General features: G+C 32.0%; 1 protein-coding gene across 1 annotated transcript in view; it reads right to left on the reverse strand.

Annotated features, from left to right (window-relative positions):
- The window catches only part of LOC129221915 (angiomotin-like), a 33,584-nt gene extending 8,598 nt beyond the window's left edge, over positions 1 to 24,986 (reverse strand). The window contains 14 exon segments of the mRNA XM_054856292.1: positions 2,449 to 2,738; positions 4,426 to 4,560; positions 5,317 to 5,384; positions 6,233 to 6,349; positions 6,462 to 6,551; positions 6,553 to 6,612; positions 8,560 to 8,705; positions 9,636 to 9,714; positions 10,368 to 10,414; positions 12,388 to 12,532; positions 16,974 to 17,124; positions 19,155 to 20,040; positions 24,330 to 24,443; positions 24,767 to 24,986. Coding sequence (XP_054712267.1) covers positions 2,449 to 2,738; positions 4,426 to 4,560; positions 5,317 to 5,384; positions 6,233 to 6,349; positions 6,462 to 6,551; positions 6,553 to 6,612; positions 8,560 to 8,705; positions 9,636 to 9,714; positions 10,368 to 10,414; positions 12,388 to 12,532; positions 16,974 to 17,124; positions 19,155 to 20,040; positions 24,330 to 24,396 — 2,281 coding nt within the window. The 5' untranslated portion in view covers positions 24,397 to 24,443; positions 24,767 to 24,986.
- Positions 24,987 to 25,357: the final 371 nt, after the last annotated feature.

Consider the following 25,357-nt stretch of genomic DNA (forward strand, 5'->3'; position numbering starts at 1 on the left):
GCAGCAGCTTCTAAAAACTGGGGTTCAGCAATGTGCTCTTGCACACATACTGGCTGTTAGTAAAAAGAAAATCTAAAACCTCTGATCAAGCTATTAATGAGCTGTTACTGTTACCCTTTTAAAGAACATTTATTTGTAACGTGGGATTCTTAGCAATGACACTTTTTAAGTACAACAAAATATCAGATCTAGATCCTCAATTTAAAATATTAATTGTTATATCATTATGGAAACGCTGTTTTTTCTCTTCCTTGCTTTGACTAGTGATTGATGAAAACATTGCCCATATTGAAATTTGGTCTAGTGTGCCGCAGGGGTGTGCGAGAAAATTTTGAGGCCCGTCATAAATGACTTAAATGCCCCCCCTCCATATTAATTACTACTATAATTCACCCCTAGTTTTAAAAATATTGAACCCCCGTTAGGCTTGGGCTAACAGGTATCCCTTCTCTCCCCCTCCCCTGTGCCGCTAAGATTGAACAAACTATCAAGTGTGCAGTAAAGTAAAAAAGGTTGACAAGCACTGATCTAAATAACACCTGGAAGACATTTTGAAATTGCAACTATTTTTATTTCCCTTTCCCCCGTTCAATTTTGCATCAAGTGAGAATTCCTTTATTTTCTGCCAGCAAAATGGCAATAATCATACAGAAATAATCATGCAGAATTTGCAGCTTGAAGCTTAATAACAAAAACAATTGAGTAACAAATTGCATGAATTGGAAATTATATACACACATGTCCCTGTTAAAATTGCAAAGCCTCTATTTTCACAATCGTTCGTCCTGAACGCATACATTGCAAAAACGGCCAAAATATGATACAGAGTTGAAGAGAAAAAAGAAGATGAAAATTTAGAAGCAAAAAAGAAAAATTGTAAATTTTACTTTTACCATGATCTCCCCCTGGATTGCATTTAGGGAAATCACAAGCATGAAAAAACTATTTGAACACAAAATGTATGACACTAGTACGACCAATATTCACCAACCCAGTGTTTTGCGACTTACACCACTTTACCCTGGCATTCAATTACACCTTTGGGCGGGGGGGGGGGGGGGGAATACAGCGAGTAACAAGAGTTTAAAATTATATACGTACATAGAGTGTTTTTTCAAATTGTACCAGCTTTTTAGTTCGTTTTTAGGTATTATAGCATAATGCTTGCATTTACTTTTCAATTAGCAATGCGAAATTTAAATATTTTGTTTTTTACGTCGACACATCATTATTCTGAAAGGGCAATCTGTTCCTCATCATTTGCAGTCATTAATAATTTTGAACTTAAATATCTCCTTGAATTTTGGTCTCAAATGTTCCTGTTTTTTGTATCAGAATTTTTATTTTGGGGGGATTATTTCCCAAAATGCACATGGGAAACCATTTGAAAAGTTAGATTTTGGATTTTATTACTTTTTTCCACACTTCAAAATATTTATTTCTTAACTCTGCATCTTATTCTGACCATATTTGCAATTGAAGGTATGAATCTAGGACTAACGGTTGCCAAAAATAAAGGTCTTGCAGGTTTAACAGTCACATGCTGTACGTACAAAATCATTACTATAACATTTTAAAACATAGCAGAACTGCCAAAAAAACCCCCATATTTTAATAAAAAAATGCTTTGAAATTTAGATAACACACTGCATTGCATGAAAATACATTTTGAATTTTTTTCATCAAAGTACTTGTTTTCTTTAAGAGCTTAAGTTTTGTAAAGTGACAGTTGGGGAAGGGGGGGGGGGGATCCTTTTTATCTGACATTGAATACATCCACTACAAGAGTCATAACACCCTACTGTGCATATGTGACTTCATTCTTTCATATGCTTATTCAGTTTTCCAAAATCACTTGAATTTGCTTCTCTACAAATCTGACAACTAAACCATAACTTTCTTTGGATCAAGAAAACCAGTCAACACTTGCTTGAAAGCTTTTGTACCTAAATGCTTTAAGCTTGAACAAATGCTCAATGTCCTCTGCTGATATGAGTGGTCCGAGCTCACAGAAAGGAATATTCTGAAACCAAGTGAAAAAAGCCATAACTACCTTGAAAATCAGGATTTACTTTTTTTAAACGTTATCCAATGAGTGTTTTCAATTTTATTTCTGAAGAATGTTGAAAGACTAGAAGGTCCTACACAATATCTCTCCTTCTTGGTGATAATAAAAAATTTAAAAAATAAAGAAAAATATATGAGCTGAGCATGTGTATGTGGATAATATATAAATACACACACACAGCATAAAGAGAAGCTTCTGATTCATGTAAAACCAGACAATCACAGGCATAAGATTGAAAATTCTATGTGGAGATGTTGCAATAATAGCCACGTCAACTAAAAAGAGTTCATGAAAAATAGAAAGGAAAGCCTTTTACTTCTTCAACCTTAATTGGTTTTAATCCTAGACACAGCTAAGAAAATAATAAAAATAAATCTTACCACATTCTACTTTGCTTCCTGTTTTACGATGCAAGCTATTTGTTGGGGAAGGGGAAATTCGCCCAAGCGAAGTGGGAGATGGTGAAATTCGTCCAAGCGAAGAAACGCCAGTTGTAGTTGTAGTATGACAACTGCTTGTTGTCAAACCTGCAGTACTGGCAGATCTTGTATGTCTTGGTGGACGTCCTAAGACTGCATGCTGTAAAACTGCATCTTTTTCTTGAGAATGTTGCTGTAAAACCTTAATCATTGCATCTTTTTCAGCAAGTTTTGATTCAAAGTCTTTTATCCTAAAAGTACAATATAAATGATATTGATTATTTATTGTTGCTCATAACTCACTCACTTCATACATTATGCATAATCAAAACGTTTTCTAGATGTGATTTACTTTATATTGATATTTTTAAAATACAGTATATATACTTTAAAAAATGCATTAACATATAAATTTATGTTTGAATCATTTTCACTACAGTAATAAACCAAAGATTTGACAGTAAAATGATCTTTTTACTTAAAAGTGAATAAACAACAAGAATTTTAAATAAAAACACTAACATCACAACCTGGACAATCTGTCTGATCATTTTCGCACACATTACCAAAGCCGACATAAGAGGCACTATTTTCTTTCCATATTCTCTCAGAATAAAGAGCATTTAGGAAACTGACTTACAGTAACCTTCTAATAGGGATCATTTGTATAGAAAATTGGAAACAAAAAGTAACTTAGGAGAACAGATGTGCCTGAGGTACACTTTCGCCTGTAATGATTTTTAATTTAGTATGCACCCTGAATGCATGTAGAAAACTTCACACCATCAATATTTAAACAAGTAGAAAATGGCTGAGGATGGTAGCAATGTTGATGAAATCAAATATAAACGATGGCTCTCCAATCAGGGGTTTTTTACAACAAAAATAGCTAGCAAAATAACATGTGTACCAATGCAATAAAGAAAACTAGTATGTTGTGGCCACCATGAACTTTCTTCTATATCTTTCTTACAATTCTGATGCCTCCCCATGCTTGACGATGAAGCAATATTACCAACGAAAACAAAATTACATACGCCAAAACTTGGCGTCCCAATTTCCAAATTATCACAAAAGCAAAGCAAAGAGCGAAAATTGAAAGATATTTTAAAAGCCTTGCTTAAATCAATTACAAACATTTATTTGTTAACAAACACAAGATGGCAACAGTTAAAAAATTTTAATCATAGCGATTTTCTTGTCATTTTTCAACAATTAAAATCACGCGAAATACGCAGACGACAGTCTATTACGATTTATCTTCCTTATTGTCGCAATTATAAAGCTATTTTTATTCACAAAAAAAAAAAAAAAAAAACCAGCCCCCCAGGGAGTGATTGGCGCCAAATTTGAGCCAAGGCCTGTCTATATATGGATTCACATTTATTCCAAATTTCATCCAGAACATAGCATTACTTCTTGAGATATGGCACTCAAAATTCGTTTGATTTCATGCAGTAGTTTTTGCTGTAGAGTGGCCACAAAAAACTGGTCACACACATACGTGACACACAAAGAGACACACACACACATTTTCCAAAAATGGTCGAAATGGACTCAGCACACTTTTAAAACGTTCAAATCCTTCAAAATTCGAAAATTTGCATGAATCCATTACTTTTATTCTATATATTAAATATAGAAGAAAGTAAAAAGCAACTTGTGTTCTTATGTGTACTGTTTCAGCATGTCCAGGCTAATCAATTATAGCTCTACATTTTATTTCTATTTTATTGCCATACTGTGCCAAAAATTAACTAAACTTAATTTTCTTTAAAACCAAATTAGTTTACAACTGACATAATATTTTTACACAACAATTTTAAATGAGTACTTCAAATTTTTGAAATAATGCTATAACATTTCATAAATCACATTTCAAACACTAGAGTTTGCCAGCACAATAGAAATTACAAGCCACAAAATACGAAACAATACCTGCTTTCCAATTCTGCACATTTTCTATTAGCAGCATACAGTTCATCCATCTGTTTAAGCTTTTCTGTTCTAGCTTGGGCAATTAATTTTTCACTTTCCTGAGATGTTCTTTCCAGAGCAGCGATTTTGGCATCCCTGAAAGAAAGCAAGAAAAATAAATATAAAAGGTAAAATAAATATAATTTCTTTTCTTTAATTATTATTTGCAAAGAGCTTCAACATTTATAACTAAAAAGGGGGGCTTGAGGGATCAGAAATTTGATACCTAATATTCACAGAATGAAATAAAATTTCAGTCATCTTTGTCAAAATATAAAATAAGTTAGCACTCAAATCCATTGAATATCTAACCTACTATTATTTCTTTTGTGATCTAGCTTTAAACTTTTGCCTTTATAATATCAGGCAGACAATTTATAAATTGCAGCAAAAAAATTATCTTAATTTACGCTAAGTTTAACTTTGATTACCACAGTTACGTGACTTTTGTTTAATGTTTTGATTTTTTCATGAACTTTGTTTGATTTGTGTTTGTCTAATGCAGATAAGGAAACAACTGCAAAGAAAATTCCATTTACATATACAAGATTTATGAAGGATTTCTTTGGTGTAAGTAAACAGGCTATGACAAAAAAAAGCTTACTTTACCTCACAAGTTCATTGGTTACGTGTAACTTAGTGAGAGGTGCATGAAAATTTTCTTTGCATCGCATATCATTTACACTAAAATCAAGTTTATAGATCATGAAAAACCAAATTTACCTTTGTCACTTGATCATTTCTAACTATACATGTACTCAAGTAACAGTAAAAGGGACTCCTGTAGCGAGTTCATTATAGTGTACATATACGCACGCAGATAAATACTTCCAGTTTAAAGAAGCCACTTACTTGGGAACTGAAGCAGCATCAACAGCTATTTGACGCATGGTACTTTCCTCAATATATCGCTGCTCCCACTAAAAAAAAATAGTTTGCTTTGTAGTAACATTAAAAAATAAATGATCAGCATTCATATAGAACAACATTCAAATTTTGTTCAAAGGGATTTGAAATCAATTTCACGAGCCTAATCAAAGTTATGTGCTATAATTAACATGTTACAATATTTTCTTTCTGAAAGTTTAAACAAACCATAACTTAAGAATTTAAGACTAAGGATGCTACAATTATCATTCAACAAAACCTTTATGCATTGTTCTGAACTCGGAATTTCTGCAGATTACTTTTAGTTCAAAAACAAAATAAATAAATACATGACCAAAACGAAAAAGACCAGGACTAAACTTTGGGTTTTCCATTTCATTGCATGTTATCTCTTTAGAAAGAAAGAAAAAGAAGACACACAAGACTATTATGTAAAGTAATCGATTTGATGATCTAGTTACTAGTTGGCTTGATTCCCTTAACTTTGGTGATGAATTATTTTATATTTTTTTGAAATATTCATTTCATTTTCATTTCAGTTATTGTTTGAACTTGTAAAATTGAGGATATTTATTTTTTGAAAATGAAGATGGAATGTTTATTCTATGTAAGCAAGGCTAACATCCATGCCCTAAAATGTGCGTAAGGCTTAGACAGAGGCATATTTCTGTATTGATACACATTATTAGAAACCAAAGAGGGAAATATGTATTTCTGAAAACAGCAAAATACAGAATGCAATGAAATAATACTGATCATTAATGATGAATAAATTTGAGATAGATATTATTTTTACTTGTGTAAGAAAAGTATGGTTTAGTTAACAATTGCAAAAAAAGTTCAAGTCATAACAATTAAAATAGATAAAGACATTAAATACCTTTGAAACTTCTGCCTCTAAACCAATAATTTTTTCCTCATATTCCATTACAGTTTTCTTTAAACTTTCTGTGCTATCTGAGTTTTCAACTTTTGTCAGTGAAGATGATCTACCTTGCTATAAAACAAACCACTTATTAAAATCTGAAGACAAAATGTAATAATATTTTATTCAACAATTGCTTCTAGGTGGTTTTTTTTTAATTTACTGTTGATTTGAAATCACTTACTTTTTGTAATTTTAATGCCTGAACTTCTTTTTCTAGCTGTGCTCTCAGTTTCTTCTCCACGAGCAAACGTTTTTCACTTGATTGTTGCAAAACTGGTCAGAGCTTTCTGTAATTGAGCCACTCTATCCACATATACTTGTTTCTTACGAGACTGCAAGCATTTGGGAAAAGAAACAAAGTTTGATAAAAGCTTAAAAATACCAATTAAAACATCATTGTAGGTTCAGATTATCTAACGGTTCATTCACCCCTATTGCAACAGCAACAAAATACATACGTCACAATAGAAACTATTTGATCAAAACGAGATCACAGTGCAATGAAATTAGTGCAGGGTAAAGGTAATTTTTACTGATGGAATAAAAATGAATAACATACCTGCCAACATTCAAAGAAAAAAATCCAGTAGATTTTCAATGTAGCGCAATATCGCTTTTTTCCATGTTATTGAGGGGAAAATAGGGATTTTTTTATTATGTCTTAAAGTTACAATCATATGCAAGTTCCTTGAGTCATATACACAGAGTTAAATTAATGAAAATATTAAATGGAAGAATAAAAGTTAAAGTAATACTTTTTCAATGAAAAGTTATTTAGGGAAAAAAAGAATTTCAATTATCTGTAAAAATTCAATCATAGACAAGTTTTTTCAGGTCTTCAACAAGATTTAATCTACTTTTTTTGGCCACAAAGTGCCCGATAATAGTGGTCGTTTTGTGTACAAGAAGAAATGTTGTAATTAAGCAACATAGGCTTAGCGATGAGTGTGCGAAGTGAGATTGCAAACCTGAACAAGAACTGATGTTGCCAGATTCCAATGTGCTGAATTTGAAATTGAGTAGGAAACTTTCAAACCATGGAGTAAAAGTGCTAAAACGATGTAAAAATGTATTTTAAAGGGGTTTATTTTTTTCATTTTCGAGAAAATCCCTAAATGGAGGAATTTTTTTTTAGAGATTAATAAAAACCGGGAGATTTTCAATAAAAATCGGGCGACCGGGAGAAATGTCAAAAATCTGGGAGTCTCCCGGAAAATCCAGTAGAGTTGGCAGGTATGGAATAAGCAATTAGGAAATCAGCAGCTAACGCTTATATATTTAATTAAATCAGTGGTGCTTAATTTACAGCTCTAGGGGTCAGTATAGCTGATCCATATGGTTCATTGTTATACTTAAGGTTACGAATTGAAAAATATGTTCTAGAATCTCCGAAAGTAACCGCTCATCTTCATTTGGTACTACGAAGGGTTGAAAACTTAAAGCATGCAATTTTTGGTGTGGTACATGTTTGATTTTGGTATGTTTCCAGAGGAGGAAGGGAGGAAGGAGGGAAAATTGTGAAAAAACATTCAAAATAATAAATATTTCATTAACGTACAAAAAATTAGGCCAATTTTCGAAATGAAAATATTAATTAAAGAGTAATTTGAGGAGAAACACATATTCAACCAGATTTATAAAAAACAACACCTCTTTTTTGCATTTATTCTATCTCTGAATGTTACAAAAAAAAATAAAGGCAAAAAGAAAATCAACATGTATTATAATTTTTAAGAACAAAGTTCTTCAATCTACTGATTTTTGCTATTTAAAATGCACAAATTTTAATTAATGTAAAAATTGGCAAAGAGTGAGAAAAGAAGCTAACTTAGAGTAAGTTTGTTGCAAACTGCAAAGTCAAGAGAGGGTTGGCAGAATTAAACATGGGAGCATAAAAGAAGATTCATTACTTTTTAAAATAAAATTGGAATTTCAAATAATTTCAATGATTTTTTTTCTTCCTACGTTGTGACTGTCAGCCCTTTGGCTCTTCAAGGTAGCACGTGCGGTAATGAATGCCAGATAAGACAGGCGTCCTACACATGGAACTGATTTGGCCAGGCCAGAAATGCCAAGGAACCGGCTATCCGTGGGAAAATGATAAGAGATTCTATGCTGGAAGTCGAGAGAGAGCGGTGGAACTTATTTATCAGATGTTTTTTTAATTTGTTTAACGATTTTTGTTAGCATAAATAAAAATGAATTTAGTAAAAAAAATAATCAATTAAAACAAAAAACCTAAAACTGCAGAAAATACACATTGAAATGAAAAGTAATACCTCTTCTTCTAATCTCACAACATTTGCTTGAGCATTGGTCAGAGCGTTATCAAGAATATCAATATGGTTTCTTTGCTCTTGCAATGTTGCCCTTTGTGCCTGCAATTCAATTTCTTGACGTTCTTTTTCAGCTAGTAATTCTTTAGCTATAAGTAAAGACAGGAAGTAAGTTTGGTGAAATAAAACAGATAACAATATAAAAAACATTTCTCATCACTTCATTTTTAACTTGCATATAAAGAGCAATTTCTTTTTCTGGGGCCAATGGCACTTCAGATAATATAGGTAACAAGCTGGAAAAACGTACCTTTTATTACAGCAAAAAATAATGCTTTGTTACAAAATTATAAAGGATTGTTTTGCACACCAACAGTTAATCAATTACAATTCAGCTGCCATGGTGCCAAACTGGTGCTCCAACAGGGGCCAAACTGGATTTGTAAGGTAAAAACTATGGAGTCCTGAACAAACTATTGAGAAACTAACTTTTTTTTCTTTTTACAAATGCTTCTATGGGACTTACTGGTCATCAAAGAACGTCAGTAACAAGTTTGGCCAAGATCCAACGTGAACTAGATTTGTAAAAGGACCGTACACACATGCAGATATGTACACAGAAACCAACACTCCCTTTCACATATAATTTGATTTATTTTTTATAGCTTACTAGATTTAGGATCACTAATATCAATCCTTTATTAATCAATATCACGTCAATATGAAATTGGTCCTATTGGTTGGGGGACACCAATTTTCTGATTTACATAAGCATTAATATTGTTAAAAGTACTTTTAAATCTGCTATGCATTTTAAAGCATATAACTTTGTTGGGGGCGAGGAAAAACCTTCAATTTAAAAGTAGTAAAAAAAAAAGCTTAACTCTAAAAACAAAAAGGTTTATTAATTAATAATCAGTTACTCTTCAATAATTACACTAATAAGAAGGAAACAGAATGATCCAACACCTTTATGAATTAAAATAAATTCAAAATATTTTTTCCACATGAGGAAAGCTATATTAGAAATAAAAAGATCTCATTGTTTTGAAATTGATAAATAATCATTAGAAACATACTTTGCGTTAATAACTGTGCAATTAACACTTCCCTCTTGCTAAGTTCCTTCCTAACTTCTGAATCATTAACATCTGAAACCTAAAGAGGAAATATGGATGAAGTGTTCAAGTTTCAATTCATAAAAATAAATAAACATATAAATATAGCAATAATAACAAGTTAGTAAGTCCTATAATTTAAAACAATTTTTTAGAACTGCTATACAAAGCACCCAAACATTCCACTAAAATCTAAATGCACCAATTACAAATGTTTTCAAAAAAAAAAAAAAAAGACAGGAGTATGAAAAAAGTTGTTATTCAATATTTTAAACAATTAAAAAAATTACATGCAACACAGGAATACATTATTTATGCCAATATTAAGCATGATTATAACACATTTCAAACATAATGAGCAACATTTATTTGCCATTCATATTTTACAAAAGTCATTCTAACAAACAATTCTGTATCTTTATCTACAAACATACCTAATTTTTCCCAAATGAATGCTAGAAATATGCAATTTCAGATATCACTAATAATCCAGTAATTGGCAAACATAAGTTATTGCATAATTTTACAATACACATTATAAGACAGACAACAACTAAAAATTTTATAAGTCAGACAACTTCCATATTTATACATTAGAGAGAAATAGATGTTAAAAACACAGTAATCATTTATTTTTTAAAAATATTGAATTAAATATAAAATTAAGTCTCAACATTACTAATAAAAACTTACAGGTTTTGACTGTTTTGTGAAATGAGACGTGGCAGATTCAAGTTGATCTAAAAACAAATGAAAACAAAATCAACACATAAATAAAAAACAAATATGTTAAGAATTTGTCAACAAGTTTGTCACGATTTGATAGTAACATAAAAATCTATTATCTGAAAATTATCTCACTTGTTCAAAAAGATTTTGAATTCAAAAACTTCTGATAAGACATGAAAACCAATACTTTCACAGTTTGCGATAATTTCTTTTCTTTACATGTTCAACTTTCATTTAACTTGTTTCTTTTAAATTGCAATAGATTTTTTTTTTATAGAAAGTTGTTTTTTTTAACTTCAGAATTTAATTTTTCATAAGAAAATTTGGAAAAGCATTAAACTATCCACACTGTCAATTCTTTTGTAATAAAATTTGTTTGTTTAAAATGTTTATTGTGACTGCAGTTCAAATATCTGGCAAGTTGATTCAGTAAAATTACATCATTGCACATTGTAGTAAATTAATATTTTCATTAAAAAAAAAAAAACTAGTTTTAGCTGCATGAGATTTTTTTAAAATAAAGAAATCAAAGTATATTTTTTGTATTTAGCAGGTGGCAATCACTTTTGATCAAGTTTCATCAAATTTTCAGAGCATGTGGGGATGTGAATCCCAAAATATTTTCGCGAAAATTAGAATTTGGTTTCTTTTGTAACTATAATTTCAAGTCACCTTTTACGTAACTTTTACAGTAAACTGGAATAGGAAATACAGTTGTTTATTGCACTAATTCAAGGTTCACTGGCAATGCAAAGGATTTTTAATTACTTTTCCTAATGGTTTGTAATAGATTTGCAGTTGTTTATTTTACTCATTGGCAAAAGCAATATTCTTAGTCACTAACTCTTTAACTGCCGAATACCTTTAAGACTAAGTTTCTATTTACTGTTTAAACTACTTGAATCTATATCTACTATTTCACTTCTCCTTATGACTCAGATTCTTTCGTTTTCTAAAGCCTTCTAAATGTATTATCAAAATTCATATGAAAAACCACTGGAAGAAAAAAAATAGATTTACTCTGTTTCCATTTATAGCATTTTAAACTTGTTCAATTTCATGTGTGTGTCTGGAAAGATAAATTCCAAACCTGAACTCATACAAGGTTATGGACATTTTTTACTTTCAGATCACTAATATCTTCTTCTATCCTCACCCCCCCCCCCCCCCCCAAAAAAAAAAAAGAAAGATAAAAGATAAAGAGCACAATCAGTCGACACAAAGCTCGACTCAACATATTCCTGCAAATTACCAGCCCATAGTCAGAGGTAAGACAGTGTGCCAAAATATTTTTAACAATGCCAAAGTGAAATTTGTTACGTTTTTTTATGAGGTTATTCATTTTCAGTTCTATGATGGCTATTCTAGACTGCCATGTGTGACGACAAGGATGACATTGCAGACTTTGGATGTTATAACTAGCTGTTCAGCAGTTGCTTCCAACACATTTCTACTAATTAATTTTGCGATTAATTTCAGTGTTTCTGTTAAAAATAATTTACAAGATTTGTCACATTTAAATCCATACCTTCATTCTTAAAAATTGAAAGACGTGCTTCCCCTAAATGAATTTATTTTACAGAAACAACTAAAATCAAGAAATAAAACATGCTAGGTGAACAGTCTGTCAATCGAATTTTGAAAAAACAGAAGCTAAAGTTTAGCAGAAGTTAAAGCAAATAATAAATAATAATAATAATAAATGTTTTATTTGTTTATAGAATTTGTCAATGAGAGACTGAGTAAAACAACCAATGTAATATTCTGTATGTGCTTCAAAAGTGAATTACAGATATTCACTTTTCTCTTCTTTACACACCAAAATTTGAAACAACGTAATTCGAAATTTTAACATACATATTTTTTTCAAATATCAGATCTTCACTCAAAAATAAATAAATAAATAAATAAAAATAAATAAACCTTAGACTTATTCTTGAATTTGCAATTGCTTAATGGAAAATCGTATACATTATTTCTATACCTCTTAATTCTTTGTTATGATCTTGCAGTCTTCTAATTTCCATTTCTAACTTTGCTCGAATAGCCCTTTCCAAATTTTCTCTTTTTTCTGTAGAGCGGACTAAATCCTCATGAGCTTTGTGAACTTTTTGAATCTCCAATTCAAACTAAAAGTACAAAAAAACATATGATGATACAAAACAAAAGTAAGATAACTGAAAGTTTATTTGACCTTAATTCATTCAAGTTGCTTTAGCAAAACATTAAGATAAACAAAGAAGGACAAAATTTTTAATTGAAATTTTTTCACTGCGAGACATGGATTTTCCCAATGATACGTTCGAATTTGATTTGGACATGATTTTGAATTTACTAATTTTTTAGCATAATTTACTTATCTTATCATCGAAAAGTATTTAATCATGATAGAACATATTATTCCAGGCCCCACAATGTATGTCCCTAAAAATTTTTAGGTCCAGAGATTTTCTCTTTACAATCTTGATCTGCAGGTGTTCTAATGTGAGAATATCTTGGGTAGACATGTTGAATCCTGCGCGAAATAATTTTACAGGCCATCAAAGATAGCGGCCATTTTGGTTCACTTGCTCATTACGTTTTTCTCAACGTGCGTACCTATAAATTTAATTTTAGTTTTGAACTGAGATTTTTGGGGCTTAGAAAGTCAATTAATGTAATAATTACGTCATGAAAGCCGCTATGGCTATTACCACAATTTTTGAGTGAGATATCTCCGACGTTTTTTGTTTACCATTCTAGTTACTAAAAAGTGTACAAAAATTAATAACTCTTAATGAAACCAAACGATTTTAACGTGTAAAATCTTTTGTGTAAATCAATATTTTTCAAGGTCACCAGTGCAGCCATCAATACCTTCTGGAGGGGGTTTTTTGATCAAAAATACCTTCTCGAGGGGGGTTTTTGACGAAAAAACCTTTTGAATGGGTTTTTTCAATCAAAAAATACCTTTTGAAGGGGATTTTTGATCAAAAATGCCTTATGAAAGGGTTTGTTGATCAAAACAGCCCTTTCATTTGCACAAGCTACTGTATTAATATGTGCATTCATGTTAAAACCAGTGGCTATAAGGGTTTTTCTCCCCCCCCCCCCCTTCACTCCGCCACTGTTCAAGGCTATTATCGTCTGCTATCAAAGTAATTATTTTCGAGTAAAACTATTCCACGGTTCCAAACATTTTTTGTTTCATGTTTTTCTGACAATAACTACTTAAGCAATGTCTGATATTTCTTATCTGAGTTCAAAAAATTTTAGTGGGCAATTGAAGACATCTTGAAGACAGTTTTGACAAACGAATATGTAGTTTGTCAGGAGGAATCAAGAGAAAAATTATATTCTCCGACAAAAACGTGTTCGTGAAGCTGCTGTAATACGCAAAGACGCAATATTCAAAAACGCTGCAAGAAAATATGTGTGTCATTGCAGCTACTAGTGCTACAAGAAATACACGCGAGGAGAAACGCTAAAAAAATGGTTAAAAAAATGCACAGACTGCTGCGAGTTTATATGCACATCCAAACTGTTAAGTTCTTATATTCGAAAGTATGAGCGAGAAACCAATACAGTGTGCGCAACATCTATCCTCAAATTTGGATTGTTTAAAAAGGCAAACTAAATATTAAAGCCTCTTTTAAATTCTGGGAAAATTAAAAAAAATTAAATAAAAGAATTAATGCTCAATGCGGAATGTAGATGAAAATGCATTGGTTTTCATTAATGAAATAAAACTATTTATCGTAACAACGTATAAGGAAAGCATTCTTTTCTGTGCTTCCGAAAGAAATAATGAACTTTTGTTGGTTTTTTCTAGACATTTATCTCCAAAAGTACTTGCTGCTGCTTTTAGCTCACAAGAAGCCGTGAAGACTGCAGAAAATCATTGAGAATCTTGAGAAAATTATTATAAAATGTTGATTTTAGACTACAAGAGAAGTTCTGCTGAGCGAGTAAAGATGGTTCAGGATGCTCTTGGGTCAAAGGATGAGGAAAAAAGTCAAATAATGATTCAATCGCTACGAAAAAAAATTGAAAGTTTGAAAACAGAGATTGAGTTTTTGTTAAGGGATGTAGTGACAAATCGGAACTGTGCATGTGCAGGTATTGGGAAGTGTTTCGTTCATTGGTTTCACTTGTAAAACACTTGGTTATTGCTGATCGCGAAGAAAATTACAAATTATACGTTCGGACTGTTGAATTACTGTTTCCAGTCTTTCGTGTATTTGATTGCAATATTTATCTACTATATGCAACATGGTACTTAGAGAGGATAAGGGCGCTAGAAAATTAGTGTCCCTACCTGTAGGAAAAATTCATTCAAGGTAAATTTGTTGTTAAAAAATAGAATGGTAAATTCAATGCTATGAAGCCCGAGATGAAGTTGGAAGAAACAATTCAACGGTCACAGAAAAGTTCCGAAGAAATTGCAGGGCAGACGAGAAAAAGTATGTTGCCGAGTGGCATTTAGAAGTATCATGAAATTTTAAAGATATGCAATGTGTTTCGCGGTCTTACTAGTTCTCACTTAATGGATCACTGTGAGAATGTCCCGCATCATTATTTTTATAGGTATTCATAGCCAGTATTTTGATAAATGTCAAAAGACTTGTTGATTTTATCTATCAACATATAAATCCTACGAGATTTCTGAAACAGGGCAACTTAACTGCTTTCTCAGTAAACGACTTGAGAATGGTAGTGTCAAGATTCGCCGTCTCAGCATCATGAATATGATGAATCATTGATTAGAACAGTACCGCCCGTTTAGACTGGATACATTTTGTTTCAAATATTGTCTGATTTACTTTCAAAAATCAACCTACCATGCTTTGATGCACACAGTTCTTCATGAAATATCACTTCTAAGCCAATGGGAAAGAATCAATTTTAAAAAGGGTGCAGAGACATGGAAATAGCGAAAGAAAGGGGAGAATGCATTAAAAATATTTTGGATTACGACTTTTTTCCAACGAACAGATTATGTGATGGTCAGGGGCGTGCACAGAAATTTTGGGGCCCGTCACAAATGACTTTTCCGGGCCCCCTTCCATAGTGTTTACCCATATATTTCACCCCTAGTTTTAAAAATATTGGGCCCACTTCAGGCTCAGGCGTGGGGCAACAGGTTTCTCTTCTCCCCCCCCCCCTTTTCATGCCCCTGGTGATGGTGATTCACCTACCAAGCTAGATTACAGAAATATCTGTTGCCAGAACATTTTTAATTTAGCAAAGTATCCCCAATAAAAATTGCACTCGTTATACATTTCATGTCACAAGTCTGCTAAATAAAGAAAACTTTTGGCGAAGTTATCAGCAATGTTCTGCACAGATTCATTTCTGTATGCTTTTTTCATGAACTTCACGTCTTGTTCGATAGTTATTTGCAGCATTTTGTGAAATAATCAGAAAGGATGAGAAGAGAACCAACTAAGGGCACAACAAACCTTGCTGTAATTGTCAGAAAAACACTAGTACCTATGCAGGTAGAAAATTTCTGGTCTTCAGTATCAAATAAGGAACATTTACAGTTAACAGCACTCAAGGAAATAGAAGAAATGTCCAAAAATGCTACATTTTCATCAATTGCAAGTGGTTTAACAGTTAATGAAGAAGCAATCTGCAATACTTTTCATAGGAGATTTGAGACAGATCATTGAAGAGCTTAATTAGAATAACTCATTATAAGATGCAGATCTACGAATGTTTCGACACATAGACTGGGCTGATAAAAATGGTTCAAAAAGAGTGGTACGGCATCAAATGATACAGACGTCCTTCATAGTGCAATAACATGAAATGCAAAAATAGATCGTAACCTTTTTTAAAAGTACTAATCTTGTATTTTTCGTTTATTGTGTTGTTGAAGAAACATGTATGTGATAAACACGAGTTTAAAATGAGCATTTTGGATTATTCATAAAATTTTGTACACTTTTTAGTATCTAGAATATCCAATGATAAATGTCAGAGATATCTCCACTTAAAATTGTGGAAACTGCTAGGGCGGCTTTTATGACATAATTAATACATTAATTGATTTCCTAGACTCCAAAAGCTGCAATTCAAAATTAAAAGTAAAGTTGTAGGTACGCCCGTTGCGAAAAACGTAATGAGCAAGTGAACCAAAATGGCCGCTTTCTTTGATGGCCTGTAAAATTATTTCGCGCAGGATTCAACATGTCTACCCAAGATATTCTCGCATTAGAACACCTATAGATCAAGATTCTAAAGAGAAATTCTCTGGACCTAAAAATTTTTACGGGACTATATTGTGGGGCCAGGACTATATTCACTAATGAAATAAATTAAAATATTGTTTCGATTTCAAAGTTCTTGTGAGAAAGTGCCCTTTAATCAGGAAGTACCCTGACCTTTAGATTTGGGGAAACAATAATTACTATGTTAAATTTTATTCCAAACTTAAGCACAGGCCTACACAAGCACTAGATGCTTTGACATGCAGGGGTCCTATTTGTGCTGGGAGGCTCATAATTAAGCAAACCTGATAAACTTTATCAAATCATATTAAGGGGGGGGGAGATAGTGAATTATAGTAGTATAAAGAAAACAAACCTTTTGTAATTTGGAGACCTTCTTATAATACAAATCTAATTCAGTTTTCAAAGCAGTATTTTCGGCAGAGAGAAGCTCAACCATTTGATTGGCTTGCACAGTACTCACTTCAGAATCATTTCCAACAGACAGTCTTCCATGAATATCAGGTCTACAGAAGTAAAGATTTTAATTATTATTATTTCTTTTAACGCTTAAATATTCATAACATTTAGACAACAAGTATTAAACAATCCTAAACATTCAATGACTAGGAGTTTTATCTGAAGGTGTGTTCCAAATGCTTTTTAAATGATCAAAATGGCACTTTGTCGAATGTCATAATTTTAAAACTTGATAGTTCTTATTTAAAACAGCTAGCTTCAACAAACTATTGCAGCTATTTTAAACAAAAATTATCGAGTTTTAAAATTAGACTGAATCTACTTGGATAAAAAACTTAATAAAAAAGTGTATTTTTAATGTATCTTTAATATATTTAGATCTAGGATATAAAATTTGATCATAGTACTAGAATTTTTATTCTTAGGTTGAACAAAGATAACAAGGACAATAACATTCAAATGCAATTTTTTCAGAACATTTTGTATTTTGAGCTGCTTGAATAAAAATTCTTAATGCTCTTATATTCATGACCTTTGAAATACAAGGAGAGGGCAAGGTTCAGCTACAGATGCAACAAATGTTCGACCATTAAAATAAGAACGACGTCAAACAGCACCATTTGAAAATTACTGAAGACACCTGTTTTGGTGTTAAAAGTAATGCCTTTTTCAATGCAAAAGAAAAGAGCTTATGGATATGTCTTTTCATCCCACAAGCTCATTTCTTTTGCATTGAAAAAGGCATTCCTTTGTGACGTCGAAACATGCGCCTGCAGTAATCTGCAATTTGTGCTATTTGACATTGTTATTTTTTATTTTAACCTTTATGCACAAAGGTATTAAAGTTATCTGACCATTATTTGGTATGGAGGCTTTTGCCATGGTCTCAAATATTAATTCAAAAGTAAGTTACCACCCCTAAGTCAGGGTTAAGGCAGAACTACATACAATATACCAGACAGCCCAGTTATCACATCCAGAGAAGCAAGTTTTGCTCATATTAGAACACATCAGTATGTATTAGTGAATAACCAAGCTGGAGGCAGATGTCATCTCATTGAAGCTGAGAGTACCATTTATCTCACCAGCGAGTGTCCACAGCGGTTCAACTAGTGAATAGAAAGCAAAATTCACGAGTCAACCACACCATGCTTTGGACACACTCTGGTGAGATAAATTTAGTTTATGTACCAGTTTGTTGGCACTCTCAGCATCAATGAGATGGCATCTGCCTGCAGCTCGGTTATTCATTAATCCAGACTGATGAGTTCTAATAAGAATGAAACTGTAGTCTTTGGATGTGATAACTGGGCTGTCTGGTATATTGCATGTATTAATTCAATATTTGGCCTAACACTTGAATAAGTAATAATTAAAATTGATTATCTTGAAATAATTAGCATAGTTTCAGTAAAAGACTTCTTTTTGCTCACAATAGAAATACATCACACCTTAATCATAAATAAAGCAATGACTTTAAAATTATCTTTTCTTGAAAAAAAAATCATAATGCTCACTGCTTCTAAAGTTACCTTTCATGTTCACACTCAAAAACACAATTGAAGGATTTATACCTTAAAAGAAGTTGATTTAACTCTAACAATAACACAAAAATATCAAATAATTTTGCATAACCAATTTTTAGATGCATTTCACAGGAACATGCCAATAAGAAACTTTATTAATTATATAGATTCAGTCTTAGTTACAATAACATTGGAGAACCATAGCATTTACAAGGTTAATTTGTGAAACTATTGTAAACAGGATTGATTTAAGAGAGCGCTAATCAAGGAATGAATAAATATATAAACAATCTCTCAACTTGAAATAGCATAAATATGGCTCCCGCTCCATGGATAAAAAAAACTTTTTTCAATCATCAATTTTACCTTTTCTATTGCGAGACAAATTTTATAGCCTTTAAAGAATAGAATTATTAATTACTAAATTTAAAAAGGAGGAGAGAATAATTGCTCAAAAGTGGTCAGGTACATTCGCAAAGTAGAAATTTGTTCTCCACCATATGTATGTATTCAAATTTGAGTTTCAAGAAATTCATACTTCAAATACAAACCTTTGGATTAGATGCGATGCATTGGCACTATTATCTTCAGAATGATAATGCTTCACATGGCTCAAATCAGGATGAGAACGAGAAACTGAGAGTCTTTCAGCAGATTTTGATTTCATGTTTGTCATGCCTAAACCTCGCCTTCGGGGAGAATTTCCAAGAAACATCTGAGTATGATCTTTGACGTAGTCACTTTGTATTTTGGAATAATCTGGAACGGGAGAATAATTACTTATATCAGTTAAATAATTCTGATGATTCAGTTCCTTGGCCAAATATTTCAAGACTTCTGATTGATCAAGATAATCTTTCGGAATTTCGGTTATTCCTTGAGCAGGATGTGATTCAGGATATGAATTCATGTTGGACATGAGATGATATGATCCAGGGGGAGAATGAAATGAAGAAATATTTTGATTAGCATTCATAGAATATTCATTGGGATGCTGATCCCAAGTGTTCATAGGAGACTTTTGTATTCCATTATAAAATGTATTACTTATTGAATTTTTTGGAGACGATTGCAAACCAGAGGAAGTGTTTCTACAAGAAAAAGGATGCAAGTGTGTATTTTCTGAAAATTCAGAATATAATCTATTGTACTTTTCTTTATTATCACGCTCTAGAGCTTGAATGAGGGAGGCATCAGTACTTTTTCCTTGAACATTAAACATTTGGCTATAAAATGGAGAATCGTGTTCACCAAAACTTTTAGTGTCATGAATAATAAGTGTATTAGATGAAATAGTGTCCACATCATCACTAATGGTTTCTTCTCCTTGTGGTTCTTGACGCACTCCATTTTGTAAAACTTTCCTTTCTTCAGCAGTTAAATTCTCAGTTGAAGTGGATACATCAGTATCACTTCCTGATAAGTTTTGATGATAACCTGCAAGAAGAGAAAAGTAAATCTTAGATCAATATAAACAATTTTTGCAAGCTCATTACTAAATTTAAAATATATTTCACAAACAATTTCAAATTAAAAAATAAATAAGTTTTAAACTCAGTTATTTATAGATCATTTTAGGGTTAAACAAGTATCAGGCACCAGGACTCCTTTACACCTCTAGTTGGTAAGAAAACTTCATGAATTAAACATTTCATTTTTTGACTACCTAATTTTCATTAGAATGTTGCAATTTCTTTTATTGGCATCATCTCTTTCAACAATTCTGTACCTCAGAGCCAGACTGACATTAGTTCAAAAATTGCAGTTTTCCATATATAAGTGCACTGTATGTAGAAGATTATTCTGCATCGAGCCATGTGAATCGTAATTCTTTAAAGAAGAAAATCCTTTTCAATTTGCATTGTATGTAGAAGCCTATTCTACATTGAGCCATGTGAATCATAATTCTTTAAAAAAGAAAATCCTTTTCAATTTGCATTGTATGTAGAAGCCTATTCTACATTGAGCCATGTGAATCATAATTCTTTAAAAAAGAAAATCCTTTTCAATTTTTTATCAGGGTTAAAAGAGAGCATGTCACATCCTTTGCATGTGCCAGAAAAAAGTTTTTCCTTCTCTCCTGTAAAATCAGCATAATGCAGGGTTGGAAAGTTTCTGCCGAGGTGGTTAAAACCACTGGTAGAAACCGGTTAAAACCGGCATGGCAGAAACTTGCAAAAGCTCACAAAATGGCAGAAAATTAATTATTGACATAGAAAATGTACGGAAAAAATAATTGTTAACCAAAGCACAATTTAATTGCAATATTATCACAATTCAAAATAAAATATTACATTGTTTGCACCCTGCAGTTGCCTCTTAGAAAAGGTGGTTCCTAAAATCTAAACAGTTTCTCAATTTAATATGCACAAATTAGAATATTCTTGCAACAGAAGAGCTATAGGCAATGCATCAAGGAACAAGCAAAGCTCATGAAACTTTCATTTGTTGTATATTTTTTTTAACTAGTCCATCATGTAGTAACTGGAATTGTGGTAAAAATTTGACTGGAAAAATAAGTTTCGAGAAATGGGGCCAATTTGTTTTGCAAAGCTGTGACATTAGGTACAAAATCTATGTCAATAATGGCAAGTTAAGTTCTGGCACTTTCTTCTTTAAGCACATGATAATTTCAATCACAAGCAATTTAGATGAAGCATATAAGCGAGCAAATTACAATTAGTATTGCCTGTTTAATTCTGTATGTCACTCCTCTTTCTTAAGCACCCATATGATTTTTCATCTTTCGTTAGACTAATCTAAATATTACGAGCATCTGTAATTGTGAAGTTCCCTTTCTGATCTAAATCAAGGAAGGTAGCATAGGTTTTTCTTTTTAAAATGATTGAATGAAATTAAATTTTTAGTTAACTTAAAATAATATCATTTAGTAATTACTTGAGTTATTACAGATGCTTTTAAGTTTTTGCCAGTTTCAGCCGGTTTTTACCGGTTATAACCAGTTTTTGCCACTGGCACGGCAAAAACTAGTTTTTGCCGGCAGAAAGCCAACCCTGGCATAATGTGACTTACATCCTTCTGGCTCTGAGTTACAGAACTATGAGATATTTTAGGAACATTTCCATTTTACCACTAGGTGAAAAAATACTTTCAATTTCTTTGTTGCTTACAACGGTAAATTTAAAAAGTTCATTTTAAAAATTGCAATGGAATTTAGAAAATGATGCTAAAAAATGCCATTTTGTGTAGAGGTTATGAATATAAAAGAGTTGATATTTTGAAAAAAAAATTTTTTTTCTCCTAGTTTTTAAGATTTTTAAAGAATTTGTTGATCCTTGAAACGTTTGAACATTAATCTCTAGATTGTCTCTTTTAATTTATAATTACTTAACTATTCATAAGATAATCATTTTTTGACTTTACAAGCAGTGAATCTTCTTAAAAGTTCTTAAATTTAACATATGCCTACACAATTAACAGGCTGTCTCAGAAGTGCTGCAGCTTCTCATTGTCTTTACCAATTCTGCGAATAAGCACTCTTAGTTCAGTGCTAGCATTGTACATAAATAATACAAAATGTATGAAAAGCAATCATTTAAATCATGGGTTACATGACTATTTTTCATATTGTTGAAGTGAAATCGAATGGTAAAATCATCAGAGTTATTCACAAGGTTGGCAACCAAAAAACAGCCTGAGAGGAACCCTCCCTCAGTGGCACACACAGGAATTTTGCAAGGGGAAGTCCAAGATCGAAAGCCTCATTCTCATATCATACCTTCAATACGCCGTCAAAAATATTGACTTGATTTTATAGGTTCTCGAGAACGAAAAACAGTAAAAAATAAACTACTGAATAAAAATTTGAATTATTTAATGAAATATACTTAAATAAATAACCAGAAAGCAAAATAATATATGCATTAACTTTTCTCATAATTAAAATATGGATTCAACAAAGCAAATTCATTATTGCAGAAGTACCATATTTAGAAGTTCATATAATCTCATTTGATGTAATCTGTAATTGCAAAACTAAAACATGGTTTTGTAGCATATTCATTTATAATCACCATTCTGCTCATTATAGGCAATTTGTTATAGAAAAAATGCATAATATTTTTTTAAATCTTTAACATAAGGATTTTTTTTCACTCATTAGAACTAAAACTATTGTTTGAAATTACTTTACATACAAAATACATAGAATCGTAATCAATCAGGAAAAAAAAGCAAGACCTATGGAGGGGTCCGAATCCCTGTGCCCCAAGTGAAAAACATGGTTGATGAATTTTAAGAATCCCATGAAAATTCAGAATTGAAATAGTTACTTATGTAATTGGGAGAGGGGCGATTAAATTTAATCAAATTTTATAATTTTAAAATCATATGGTATTCAAATGTAAGCATTTTTTAGGCACATAAAACCCTTTTTACATAATTGGGTATGAAAGTCGATCATTGTTTCTTGGTTAAGATATTACAAAATTATTTTTTTAAACTTATTAACAACCTCATGGGTGTGACACGCCAGTGGTATGCACAGAAATTTTGGGGCCCATCACAAATATAACTTTTCTGCCCCACCCCCCTCTATTTTGTATTCCCCCTAAATTTCACGCCTAGTTTTTAAAATATTGGGCCCCCTTCAGGCTCCAGCCAACACAGATGTCCTTTCTCCCCCCCCCCCCTCCCCCGCATGCCCTAGTGACAAGAAGGATTTAGAGTTGATGAAAATGCACTTTTAATAATTGTTGCATAGGGAGATTTAAACTTACTAATTTCTGGAGTTTTGAAAACTGGCTTTTTGAAAAAATTTAACAATATAAAGCCATCTTAGCAGAGAAATAACACAATATTTGCTCAATCATTTTTAGGAGGGTTCAGTTACCTGTCCCTTTTAAGGCAACCTTTCAAGCAACCCCCCACCCCCTCCCCCTTTTTTCCCATCTTCTCTCCTTGCTCCTTTGAAGTTGACACTTGATCACGGAAGTAAATCTTCTTTCTCAAATGGTGAAAACTCAAGCAAACCCGGCCAGGGTGGCGACAGGAACTGCAAAAAAATGTTCCCTCACTTTTCCCTGATTAAGTTCACTGAATTTCCCTGATTTACATTACCAATGATAATGGTTTCCTTTCTTTACATTACTTGAAAACCTTTGCATATTAAATAAAATGTAGTGTTTAAAACGTTTTAAGTTATTAACTAAAAATGTATTTTGAGAAAAAGACTCCCTTTTTTAGTAAAATAGTACATTAAATTATTTATATACACAGAAATATTATAGGAAACCTAAAAAAAGTACTTTACTTCCAGTAACCAGTTAACATAAGAATTCTAAGACGTTATTAAAACCACTCTTAAAGACATATCTAATCATGATAAAACTATAAAAAGCTTATTTGGAAATAATTTTGAACTGAATGACTTTTCCCTGATCTGTCGCCACCCTGCTGGCCTCGAAACTTAGCCCGCAGGTTTTCCTTGTCCACTAAAATGTGGAACGATTGCTCCAAAATTATTGAAAAAAAGCCCTTTTATCTGGAAACACTTGGCCTTTTTTTGAACTGGGAAAACACTAAGGTGCATCACATTATTCAGTCTGTTCCATTTCTTAGCAGCTGAAGTTAATTTTGCTTTTGTCTATTCGTCTGTTATTCCCACATATATATGGGGTACATAGATGACCTTATATTGAGTCCCCCTTGTTAACCAATTTCATTTACATGTCACAATATTGATATTCTAAAAAAAAAAATCTTACCAGGTTGAATGTAGGATCGCTGAGGGCTCCTAGAGCATGATGTCACAGGACTATGTGCTGATTGCATCTTTTCAAGTGTATATTCACAATGCGATCAACAGCAAACCTTCTCTCCTAAAATAAAAAAAAATCCGGTTCAAGTTTTAGTAAAACTTAATAAACACACAAAATATTCATCACACAAACTTTTATCTGAGTTCCCATAAAAGCTATATACTTAATTAATAAAAGAACAGCTACAGCTAAAATAAAAAGGCCTACATAAATGATACATAGACATGCTAAAGCAGAGAATTCAAAAATTGAACATTCCAAGAAGATATAATAAAAGCATACAACAAAGAAATGAAAGGAATGTCCTTCCGATCAGAAACAGGAACAATGACTTAATTCAGTTAAACGATCAAAGTAGCAGATGAAAAGGTTTATTAACTTACTTAAATGTTAAAAAAGAACATAAGAGATCTTATGATCGTTGTTTTTCGTTCAGGGGGAAGCTATTATATTTATAACAAAGGCAAGAATATTATAAAACTAATAGCTCCTCCAACTCGCGCAGTGCATCACAGATCGCTAAAATATTTCAGGAATTCAGTAAACGCCTGACGTCACAAATATTTCCCGGCGGGCTTGCTTTTCTGCAAATAGTCGTAGGAGAGCATCCGTAATTTCAAAACATTCTTATTAGATTTTAACATAGTAGTGCTAAATTGTGAACAATGACAATCACCATTCCTAAGCCATTAGTAGATGAAATGCGGAAAAGCTTTGATTAATAAGGAATTTCAACTGTAAATAAACAGACCACTGACATTCCTTAAATATCAGTATAAAAAAAATATTTTACAAATATCGATATCATCGATACGCAGATGTGTAAAAAATAAAAAAAGGAAGTGTCTGCTACTCCTCGATTTTTCTAGCAACCTTTGTAGTAACTTGGCGTGGTTTCAGACGTCCTCGATATTTGGCGATCACGTTCGCGTTGTTTATTCCAGTGAGAAACAACTGCGCCTCGTGCTTTTTCG

Source organism: Uloborus diversus, chromosome 5 (assembly GCF_026930045.1).
Source record: "Uloborus diversus isolate 005 chromosome 5, Udiv.v.3.1, whole genome shotgun sequence".
Classification (NCBI taxonomy): Eukaryota; Metazoa; Arthropoda; class Arachnida; order Araneae; family Uloboridae; genus Uloborus; species Uloborus diversus.